The sequence below is a fragment of the Typha angustifolia genome, chromosome 15, assembly GCF_048772165.1.
Source record: "Typha angustifolia cultivar Huaian chromosome 15, ASM4877216v1, whole genome shotgun sequence".
Classification (NCBI taxonomy): Eukaryota; Viridiplantae; Streptophyta; class Magnoliopsida; order Poales; family Typhaceae; genus Typha; species Typha angustifolia.
The window spans coordinates 10,942,662-10,955,016 of NC_133253.1; the positions used below are offsets into that span (position 1 = coordinate 10,942,662).

The window sequence follows — 12,355 nt, forward strand, 5'->3', positions numbered from 1 at the left end:
CAACACTATCCTTATATATGATCTCCAAGATAGAGCCAAATCCAAGTCATAATCATACTCACGAAAATCCAATAAATTACAAACTTCATAGGTGCGTTCGAACGCGGCCCGAGTGCGTTCGAACGGCCTAACTTAATCTCAGGTGCGTTCGAACAGGCCTAAGTGCGTTCGAACGCGATAGCTTGAATTCTTCAGGTTGCGTTCGAATGCGTTTGTGAACGCTGCTCTCGGTCTGTGTGAACGCAGTACCCGCATTCGAACGCGTTTCTGAACGTGGCTCTCTGTCTGTGTGAACGCAGTGCCCGCGTTCGAACGCGTTTGTGAACGTGGCTCTCTGTCTGTGTGAACGCAGTGCCCGCGTTCGAACGCGCTTGTGAACGCGGCTCTCTGTCTGTGTGAACGCAGATTTCGCGTTCGAACGCGTTTGTGAACGCGGTGAGAACGCGACGGCTTTTCTCCAATGATCTTGCAATTCTTCACACCAGTGATATTCTAGACTTGTGTAAAGCTCATATACATGAAAAAATACACTTAGAATATTTTGTACAAAATTGCCAACAAATAAAAAACCTAACATAATGGAATAACTACGTACCAGTGGAAGACCTTCTATGAAATCCATAGAAATATCTTCCCAAATATAGTCTAGTATCGGTAGAGGTTGTAGTAATTCGATTGGTTTTAATGTGGTTGCCTTAGTCCTTTTACAGACTTCGCAAGCACGGACAAAACTCCTCACATCTTGGCTCAGTCTTGGCCATGTGCAACTCTGTGATATCCTCCTATAAGTCCTCAAGACACCCTCATGACCAGCCGCTGGAGTTTGGTGGAAGTGCTCCAATAATTTCTGCCGCAATCCATCATTTGCGGGCACTCGTATGCACCCACAGTCCAATAGCAAATCACCTCAATTCTCCAACTCTGGATGGCGCTCCAGATCATCCAATACCTCCTATAACAATCTTGTAACATTGGGGTCAGATGTACATACATACCTCAGCTCGTTAAGAAAAGAAAACCTAGGGGAAGAAAAGGCTGCGAGCTCGATGGTATCGGGTTGGCGCAATAGTGCATCCATCGCTCGATTTTTTGATCCTTTCTTATATTGAATTTCATAATCATACCCAAGCAATTTGTGACCCATCTCTGTTGTGTCGGAGTGTGAATATGCTGTCTTATAATATATGGAAGGCTCTTTTGATCAGTTTAGATAACGTATCGCCTACTAATCAAATAAGGCCTCCGCTTTGTCACCACATGCAGAATTGCCAACATCTCTCTCTCGTAGGTCAATAATTATTGGGATTTTTGTGATAAACCCTTGCTAAGAAAGGCTATAAGACGTCCTCCTTGCATTAGTACAGCTCCTATGCCAACCCTCGACGCATCACATTTCACAACGAACTCTTTGGTAAAGTTCGGTAGAGCTAGAATGGGCGCCGTTGTCATTGCTGTTTTCAGCTTTTCAAAGGCTGTAATGGCTTCATCCGTCCATCTAAAAGAGTCCTTCCTCAGCAAAAAAGTGAGAGGAGTAGCGATCTTGCCATACCCGGTGATGAAGAGGCGATAATATCCGGTCAGCCCTAAGAATCCTTGCAATCCTGTGGTGGAAGTAGAGATCGGCTAAGTAGTCATGCATGCTACCTTTTGAGGATCCATCGCCAGTCCTTCCGTTATGATGATTTGGCCTAAATACTTCACTTGTGGTACTCCCCATAGGCACTTGGACTTCTTAATCTTTAGCTAGTTTTGCTTCAACAAATTCAGCACATCCTCCAAATGCTGCCAATGCTCTATTTTCAGTCTTACTGTACACCAAAATATCGTCAAATAATACCAAGACATAACTTCACAGTAAAGGCCGAAAAATATCATTCATGTGGCCTTGAAAATTAGCTGAAGCATTGGTGAGACCAAAGGGCATTATCCAGAACTCGTAGTGCCCGTCCAGAGTTTGAAATACAGTCTTGTGCACATCTGCTGGGTGAACTCTAATTTGATGATATCTAGTCGTCAAGTCAAGCTTGCTGAATATGGTTGTCCCTACAAGCTCATCCAGCAGCTCTTCTATGACCGAAATAGGATACTGGTCCTTGACGATGATAGCATTTAGTGCCCGGTAGTCGACACAAAAATATCATGTCCTGTCCTTCTTTCACACCAATAACACGGGCGATGAGTAAGAGCTATGACTTAGTTATATGAGATCTTACTCCAACATCTTGGCTAACATCTTGGAGATAACTTTCTTTTGCGCATATTGATCCTAATACGGCCTCACGTTCGCCGGTGTAGCCTCAGGCACAATCTCTATGCGATAGTCCGCCATTCGCCTTGGTGGCAACTCCTTTGGTTCCTCAAATAGTCCAGCAAATTTATCTAATAATTTAGACAATTCAATTATAGTACTCGGACTCATTAGAGGCTCATCTCCTGCTGGTTCTAACGGAAGAAGATAGGCTAAATCACTTGCACAAGGCAGCCCCACCATCGGCTGCATCGCTAGAATCGGCGGAGACTAAATGCCATCAAACCGCACATCTTTGTTTCCTTGCTTAAATTTTATGCATATACTCTAGAAATCAAAAGTGATGGGTCCCATGCTCTACAACCATTGAGTGCCAAAAACAATGTTCGCTCCTTGTAGTGCCAACAGATACAAGTTCATAACAATGTCGTGTCCTTGCACCCGTATACCAACACGGCGACACGAGCTCTCCGCCTAAAGCTTTGTGCCGTCTCCGATAGCAACGTCAAACCCCGCGATCGGTTCAGCATCCAAGCCCAACTTCTTCACTAACCTCTCATCTAGAAAGTTGTGTGTACTCTCGGAATTGATGAGGATGTGCACACCATGCTTTCTAACAAGTCCGTCCACCCGCAATGTCCTCGGCACGGAAGTACCCGAATATGCATGCATTGATATTTCAGCTTAGCTTGGATATCTTTCTCTACTCCCTCCTTCACGACCTCCTCTAAACACTCTCCATCACCAACAACATCATCATCCTCTTCAAAACCGTTGATGAGCATCACACTCCTGATCGGTTTGGAACACCGATGACCGGGGGTGAAACGTTCATCACATCGAAAGCAAAGGCCCTTCGCTCTTCGCTTATCCACCTAGGCAAGTGTGAGAGTTCGAACGGGGGGTTTTTGCCTCCTCTAACATCGAAAGAAGATCTCCAAGGTGGTCGTGCTCTAGTTTTAGCAGCCTTTGTCTTTGAACTCGTAGAATTTATAACTGGCATTCTAGGCACAAATTACCCATCTCGGTTGCCCCAACTTACTTTTGCTGTCATCTTGAGAGCCTTGTGCTTTTGCTCTATCCTCACGACCTTCTAAAAGGCCTCCTTAAGAGTGGTAGGATAGCGAGCACGAACATTCGCCTGTATTTCCTCTCACAATCCTGAAATAAATGTGCTCATCAATGTCGGTTCGAGCCAAGGTGGCTCACAACGACTACTAACTCTTTCAAATTTTGCTTGTTCCTCTAGTATGATTGTCCTCTGAACCATCTTCCTTAATGTGACAACAAAATTTTCATGCACTGCTGTCCCTAATCTACGTGTAATCCTCCTACAAAAGTCAACCTAATCGCTAAATCCTCCACCATGAATAGTCGATCGATACCAATGCAATGCCATTCCTTAGAGGTGAAAACTTGCCATCTGGACCTTTGCATCCTCCGCTGTCCTTTGACAATCAAAGTATTGTTCTAGTTGAAACACCCAATCCATCGGATCACCGCTTTGGAATTTTAGAAAGTCCAAACGCGGTTCTCCCCACAATAGCATTGTCGGGTTCACGAAAGTTCCTTGATTCTGATCTAAACCTTTGTGCTTGTTGATCTTCTTCTCTAAATCCTCGAGCATGCCCATCACCATCTCCAAAAGGATCAACATCATCCTTTAAGTGCGAATCATCTTCATCGACGAAGCGCATCAATGCAGCATGCCTCTCGGGGTCTACCACTACTGATCTTGGGTTGTATATTAGAGGTGGGGGATGATGTGTAGGAATTAAGTAAAAGAGGATCATTGATATTAACATGTCGTACCTGGACTTGTGGGGGTATCGGTTCGATGTGGTCCCACCACTGGTCCTTCTTGAGGCACCAATCTTTGTCGTGGAGATGATGAAGCCGATCGGCTCATGACGAAGCCAGACTTCAGTAAAGAATTCATTATTGAATGTGATGCATTAGGTGTTGGCATAGGAGCTGTACTAATGCAAGAAGGATGTCCCATTGCCTATCTTAGTAAGGCTTTATCATAAAAATTTCAACAATTGTCGACTTATGAGAGAGATCCCATCAAATTGGTATCAGAGCTTATCATTGGTATCAGAGTCTACCAGAAGTAGACTCATGATAAAGGCCAGCGCGAGTGTGAGTTTGAGGTTGATCAATTGGTATTTGTTCGAGCTCAACCATATCGGCAATCCACATTGAGGCCGATTATGAACCAGAAGCTGGGTCACAAGTACTACGGGCCATATCGAGTGTTACAACTAATCAGACTGATAGCTTACCGGTTGGACCTACCTGAGGGAACCTGAATCCATCCGGTTTTCCATGTGTCGGCATTAAAGGCCTAGATTGGGCCTAACCATGTGGTGGGTTCGGCCTTGCCCGAACCAATGTAGGAAGATAGCCCAGCTGAACTGGTCTGAGTCTTAGTCCGTAGGAGAAGATGCCATGGATCCAGGTTAGAGACAGAAGTATTGATCGAGTGGCTAGGCAAGCCCACTAACGAGTGTCTACCTAGGAGCTCGAGTCGGATATCATGGATTGCTTCCCCAATTTCACACCTTGAGGACAAGGTTGAGTGTGGTGGATTGATACGATTCGGATTTCACCGATGTCGTCTCAAGCAGGATACACTTTAGGGATGTTTTTTATTCTTATTTAAGTGTTTATTTTAGGGGGAAATAAGTTTTCTGTATGTCGCATTCGGACGTAGATGGGGAGCGTTTAAACGTGCCTACGAATGCCTACATCAGGTTCGCAAAAACAGAGAACGCAAAATGTGCGTTCGAACGCACCTGAATGCCTGCATTAGGTTCGCATCGACAAAGAATGCTTTTTGTGCGTTCGAACGTGTTCGACCCCATTCGAATGTGGTGGACAAAAATCCACTATTTCTAGGGTTAATAATTATCCTTTCTAAATTGTTTGGTTAGCCTCTAAAGGTGTGAATGACAACCAAGAAGTCATTATTAAATGAATTGAGTTTTGTCCTAATCTTCTTGTTCTTCTTCTCTCTCGTTCTCTAGTTCTCCAGCGCCGCCGCTTCTATCCTCCCTCTACCATCCACTCACCCTAGTCCCTTAGGGGCGACCCACTCCTCCCCCTTCTTCTAATCTCTCTATTACCTTGTCCTAACCGCTTCCATTATCCATAATCCTTTCACCACCACTTACTCACTGGTGCCACCCCATTACCACCGGTCTACCGCCATCCATCATCACCTAGGATCTCGTGCCTCCATCCATGGATTCATCAACGGACTCCCTAATATTCGTCTACTTCTCAGACGATATCTCGAGATCCACCGTCCCATTTTCCTGAAATTAAATTTATTGAAAAGCTATTTTCCAGGGCTATAACATATCAAAATTTCATGACGATCCGATGGCTACATCTTACGGGATCCCTTTCCAAAGTTCTGTGCCAGATCTTGCCCAGATCTAAAAACGAGATAGATCAAACCTTAGCCCAAGGAGAGATCGTATCAACCAACAGTCCAAGCAGGTGCGCACCGAACCCATACAATAGTTAAAGGATGCCCTTTTGCTGTCTTAGTCTAATTCGGTTGCAATCCTTTGTTGGGTGGTATCAATGTCACTTGGTATTAAGATTGTTCTCTTGGGAAGGATATTTTGCTAATTTAATGCTAATAATAGGGTGCTTTGATTGTAGGAGTAGATTGGTGTTCAATGGATATTTCTTGTAAAAGTTAGGAGCTTTTCTTATAATAAAGCAAATATCCTTAAAAAAATTATCATGCTAAAAGTTGTTTTTTAACCTTTTTCTTGTGTAGTGAGCTTTCCTTATATATTGTCAATTTGCTAATTGATGTTCTAACACTCTCAGCAACTTGCATGTACAACTTGAGTGTTGATCAGTCAGAAAAATGTAGGCGTTTGTTTGCATTCATATGCCAGAGGAGAGAAGTGATCGGTGAGGTGTTTAATTGGATTGATGCAAGAAAGATTAAGCTCAAATTGATCGAAGATCGTTAAACAACATGTGCAAAAGGTATATATAAATAACTTTGGATCAGACGAAAATTAATTCGGATGAGAACACGGACCAAAATAGTGATTACCGATTCGATTTTCTTGTTTAAAATTAAACATCGACATACGCAGTACTATTATCATTCTGACGTCTCTTGGATTCAAGGATCAACTTCAATTATTTTACCACTTCTTCAAGCTTATTGAGCTTTTTATCTTTGATTTAGAATTTGTCAGGTGATATCTGGCAGGACAATCTTAGAAAATGAAAGCAACCCAATGAGCAAAGTGTGAGCGTTTGGCTTCACATAAATGCCAGATAGAAATACTGAACACTGAGGTGTCCCGACTGGATTGATGTAACAGCTCTGGAGCTATTTTGTTCTTCTGATGCAACTTGATCACAGAATAATTAGAAGGAAACAGCAAGTGGCCCAAAATTCGCAATTTAAAAGCATTGCATACAAACATACTCAGAGATACGGCTGCATCTTTCCAGAGATCCAAGACTCTTTTATAACAAATTCTCCTCTTTTCTTTTTATCATCATCCATGGGGATGGATATAATAACACAGCCCAGATTGTAGGATCTTTTGCAGCATTCCACATGGCAGCTCTTCATTGGTTAAGAAATCATTTTGTATTTGTTAGACTAAAATAAATGATTAACTACACCACCTACACAGAAAATTCCTGCAGCCAAAGTTGCAAGAGTATGTTGGCATCAGCTGCTGCAGAAATGTCTCTCTCCTTTTGCCTTCAAATCCCACGCAAAAGAAAATATTAAATCATAAAATATTGAGGTAAAGCATAAACGACTGCTAGTTGTCCTCATCGAACTAATGATGAACTAAATTGAAAAATTAGGCAAATTTTCCTTTGTCTTAATCATAAACGACTGCAGTATTTGGCATTAAATATCTGGCTATTACGTCTAGGGCTTCTACTAGCTTCATCTTTCTGTTGTCTTGAAAACATTAGAATGATTCCTCTGCAATAAGATTAAGTACAACATATCCACATTATTTTCATGGTTATTGCATTCATCAACAGAATTTTAATAATAATAATAACAAAAACAATACACCTAGCACCCAATAATGGAAGTGAGATCATTGCCCATTTGCACCTAAAGTCAGTTGCCTGGCCCCAAAGACAACTAAATTCTCCTAGGCTCTGGACCCTCTAGAGGAATATGCTACAAAGGATGAAGTTAGCCGAAATCAATCTCAGCTTACCTCTTTAAACTTCATAGCAAGGTCTCTTTCTTTTGGCATGCTTCTTTATTTCCTAAACACTGAGTTGGCGGGTGCTTTGCGTTTCTTTTCTAATAACCTAACAAGGCTAAGTAACCTGGATTATTCCTCCTAATCCATTGAAACATGATTTGACCTACCTACGAAGGTTAGTCCGACCTGTAGGGTTTAATTAGATGCGATCGGAGCTACCAAATAATTTTCTGATAGCGTGCCTAGACTACCCTGCCATGTGATCAGTCTATGTGGAATCCCAATAGACCTACCCAATCAACTTGTAAGAAAATGATCCTCTAAGTCTGGCTCAGAGGAGACGAACCTAGATTGATTCTATTCATTGGCTATTTAGTAGCTGCAAGAAGTCGTTGATCAACTAAGAGATTCCCTGATTAGTGGTCCTAGTACTTTTTTTCCTTAATTAAGGGAGCTGTCAAACGAACAATGGTTAAAGGATCCAAAACGCCACCTTCACAAACAACTCTGTATAAGTAAAAGGCCAGATGGCTCACAAGAAGAAGCAGTGGCAGCGAAAGGGACCTTTTCTGCCGATCTCTCTGCAGCACAGGCCGCAGAAATTTTAAAATTTGATAGCCAATTACGAGACGCCTGACTACCGATGCAGTAAATTCCAGCATTAGGTCTGTAGGGAATCCCCAGTTATAGATGCCATTGCCACCCCCCCAGTGCCCCCACCCCCCTCTCTAATTTATACGATTTCTTTCTTTCTCTCTAATTTAAACGAAAGCAAGCATAGACTTTTGCACTTCTTAAGCTAGAAACGCCTTTGCGTCTCCTGTTCTTCCTCTTCCTCTTCTTCCCTTCTATTCTTTTGGTTTCTAAGTAAAAATTTCAATCATATATTGCTTGATAAGAAGAATTATAGTGGGGGAGAGAAAGAGATGAGGCAGTTGTACCTCAAAAGCAGAAGCCTTAAACGCCTCCTATCCATTGGCCGCAAAAGCAAAGCAGAGGAAGAGACTCCAGAGGAAACTCAGAACAAATTTACAGAGACTTCACTAGATACAGAACCTCCTCATAAACCCAGTTGGAGATGCTTCTCTTATGAAGAAATCAACCAAGCAACCAATGGATTCCATCAAGGTCTGTCTCTTTTGTCTGTTTGGGAGAATTCTCGTACATCTTTTCTGATTCATTCTGGCATTGGATTGAGCAGATAACTTGGTTGGAAGAGGTGGGTATGCAGAGGTCTACAAGGGTGCTCTGAAGGATGGACAAGCAATCGCAGTGAAACGCCTGATGAGAGCTTCAAACGACGAGCAGAAGGCGAAGGACTTCTTGACGGAACTCGGCACGATTTGCCACGTCCGGCATCCGAATATTTCAGCACTTCTTGGCTGTTGCATCGACCGCGACCTTTACTTGATCTTTGAGTTCTCTTGGCATGGTTCTGTTTCCTCCAATCTCCATGGTATCATTGATTCCAGAAGAAACTATTTTGTTCTAATTTGCAGGGATAAATAGAGCAGAATTATGACCTTTGGTGTTTGTTATAATGCAGATGAGAAATCGCCACCGATGGCATGGAAATTGCGGTATAACATCGCTGTAGGGACTGCTCGTGGGCTTCATTACCTTCACAAGGGATGCAGAAGACGAATCATACATAGAGACATCAAGGCATCCAACATTCTTCTGACCTCAAACTTTGAACCTCAGGTACTAGAACAGAACCATACTTGAAACATTCAGCTCCTCAGACATGGTTTGCATTATTATGTCAAAAGAATTAAACAGCACGACTATCTCAGATATCTGATTTCGGGCTTGCAAAATGGCTTCCGTCCGAGTGGACTTACCGTGCCGTTGCACCAATCGAAGGAACATTTGGGTAATTCTATCTTCTTTTTGAATTATGAATATTTGTTTCAACATAGTACTAAGAATTTAAATGTTGTCAGGTGCTTAGCGCCCGAGTACTTCACGCATGGCATCATCGACGAAAAGACCGATGTTTTTGCATTTGGTGTCTTCCTCTTAGAGATCATATCAGGAAAGAAACCAGTGGATGGATCACACAAGAGCTTACTAAGCTGGGTAAACTATTTTTTCTTTTCCTTTTTCTGAACTTGTACTAGCTTTAATGTGATACACCATTATCATCTTTCTTAGCTCACTCTGCAAACTTTTGAACAGGCTAAGCCCTATCTGAATGATGGTATCATAAAAGCACTGGTAGATCCAAAACTGCGAGAAGATTACAATGTCGCTCAGCTGACGAGGCTTGCTTTCATAGCCTCTCTTTGCATCAGGGCATCAGCGACATGGCGTCCTTCCATGACAGAGGTACACCAGATTTTCTTACAAGTAGCTTACCTAATTGTTCTAGACTCTTAACACAGGATTTTCTAGTATTTTAGGAGAGTATGGGTGAACCCAAGGACAGTATATTTGTAGCTACTACCATCAATCATCAAGATTATAATATATATATATAAAAAGATGTTCTAAATTTCTAAAGTAGTTAAACTAAAACATGATATTTTTAATTTAACATTTCTATGCCTAGCAAAAGAATTACGACAAAGACTTAGAAAGCGATTGCCCAATTAAATAGCCAAAATGAAATTATGACATGCTTGTTTGATCCATTTTGATGTTGCTTCGAGCTGCGGCAACTAGATTTGGATTTTATCAATCACACCAACTTACAAAAGGAGTTGTATATGACAGTGTGACACTATGCAGAAATGTTTGGTGATAAGCAACTTTCTCATGTATAACCAGCTACCTTTCTCCCTTGATAGATCTTAAATCCAATCTCGTTTAGCTCAGTTAGACTACTTTTACTGTCCTCCTTACATGCTAAATTGATAGAAGGGAAGCAGTTAAGAAACATGGTTTGGTAGTAAACAAGACTCTTCAAGTAAATTTACATAATTTTTGCCCGTTATTTCCTGGAGCTTTAGTAATGGTAGTATTAGGCAGTCAACATCTATACAGTGGCTGTCATAAACCTGGGCTGACTCCATATTACCACCAAAAGAGATAGCTATCCTATACCTATAGGTTCACCATTGCCCATCTTTCTAGTGTAAATCAGAAGCTATCTTCGGCAAAGAATACTATTCATGGATCCATCATTCCATATAAAACCTAGTAAAAGAAGTCCAGCAGCTCCTTATTCACTTTTATTTATCAACAAGACAAAGATTTAGAACACGCCAACCAAGCACATGCATCTATAAGGGTAATCTTAGTCTAGCAATAGTTTTCAATCTTGATTGGTCTTCTTTATAAAATACAACCTTTATTGCTCTAATCAAAACGGACAATGATAGGTGTTAGAGCTATTGGAGGATGGCGAGATATTGCACGATCGGTGGGAGATGCCTGAGGAGGAAGAGGAAGATGATTTCTGGGACTTTGATGATCTCGACGATGAATGTGACACACCCTTATCATCTTCATCATCTGGAAGCACCTAACGATAAATTAGTCTTAAAAAATTGTGATGTTACCGACCCATTTGTGTGGGCGATGAGGCTCTACAATATACATAACTCTCAGTATGTAGCAATATGAGATTCTAGTGCTTATATATACACCTAATTTGATCGGTACATGCACAACAGGTGGATTTGGTTTGTTGAATGTCAATTGGATGTGGATAGGATTTGTCTGCATCCTCATGGATGACGTTCCATTCTTCTATTATTTCTTTATCAAGAAGGATGAGAATTTTGTACGACAACTAGAGGATTAGTTGATATAAACTTAGAGATAACTTGAGGTTCAAGGGTAGCAGAGGTGGTTGATGAAGATGGGTTAGCTTTCAACAGTACATTGACAGGTCACTTGCGGGAGGTGGTTAGAGAATGTTAGAGATAAAATGTCCAGAGTAGTTGCATAATATAAGTCTTACATGGTGTTGGAGTCGATCTGCACTAATGTTAAACTTCTCGCAATTGGAAATATCACAAATGTTTAATAAGAAAGGTAATAGGAGCTTAATAGTTTGAATTAAGTTTCTCCCATTTCCAATAAGTTTGTTTTACGGTACTAGGCAAGACAAGGCATCATCAGAAACTAGAATAGAAGCCACAAGGTCTATTTAAGTGGGTTTCAAGGGAATTACAGAAACGGATGGGATTAAGTTGCTCCAAAAGGATTGCAATCCTCGACAACAAAATCTAGACGATGGAGGATATATCTTTAGGGTCAGTGAATGACATTTATCAAGGCCATCTCTTGTAATTATTTTTTGTAGCTCTTCATTAACTATTATAACCAAGCAAAATAAACTAACAAGGGAGATAGAATGGAATAGCATTATGCATAAAGCCAAAAGCAGTGGTTGAATTCCACCACCCCTAATAAAATATGGCATCTTTTCAATCCTACTTCAATCTTCTTATCATGTTATACTTTGTTTAGGGTCATGATTAGGGCCGGTCACAAAAAATCATATTGCAATCCTTGACGCTCAACAGAGATTGAGGATATCCTTAGGGTCAATGTGGTATTTAGCAAGACTATCTCATGTGAGTAATTAAACTATTGTAACCACGCAAGATAAACTAAAGAGATAGGATAGAATATCATTACGCATAAAGACAGTAGTTGACAGTAGAGTTACAATTTTTTTTGCCTTCACCCCAATTCAAGCATGCCAACTGTTCAATCCTACTTCATCTTCTTATCATGTTATTATTTGTTCAAATCTTTTATGCAAAAGAGGTTTAAATAGCTGATCGTTGCTCTTCGATTACTAAAATGTTAGAATAAATTCAATTGTACCAGGTCATACACATTTGCTTGACAATTCAGACACACCATAATTGCTATTATTATTAATTTTTAATATGGCAAAGAATTTATAATAGCAAATACTATT

General features: G+C 41.1%; 1 protein-coding gene across 1 annotated transcript; it reads left to right on the plus strand.

The window, feature by feature from the left end:
- Positions 1-8,235: 8,235 nt before the first annotated feature.
- LOC140778655 (probable receptor-like serine/threonine-protein kinase At5g57670) lies at positions 8,236-11,081 on the plus strand. The gene is made up of 7 exons (XM_073123473.1): positions 8,236-8,601; positions 8,675-8,929; positions 9,020-9,177; positions 9,270-9,349; positions 9,420-9,555; positions 9,655-9,804; positions 10,800-11,081. The coding sequence occupies exons 1-7, from the start codon at positions 8,400-8,402 to the stop codon at positions 10,944-10,946; spliced, it is 1,128 nt and encodes a 375-aa protein (XP_072979574.1). The 5' UTR covers positions 8,236-8,399; the 3' UTR covers positions 10,947-11,081.
- The last annotated feature ends 1,274 nt before the right edge of the window (positions 11,082-12,355 follow it).

What these genes read in the sequence shown, in the direction of transcription:
- LOC140778655 (XM_073123473.1), top strand. Translation starts at nt 8,400, where the DNA reads ATGAGGCAGTTGTACCTCAAAAGCAGAAGCCTTAAACGCCTCCTATCC. An exon ending in TGTTTCCTCCAATCTCCATG is followed by an intron (nt 8,930 to 9,019) that starts GTATCATTGATT and finishes GTTATAATGCAG; the next exon opens with ATGAGAAATCGCCACCGATG. An exon ending in CCAATCGAAGGAACATTTGG is followed by an intron (nt 9,350 to 9,419) that starts GTAATTCTATCT and finishes AAATGTTGTCAG; the next exon opens with GTGCTTAGCGCCCGAGTACT.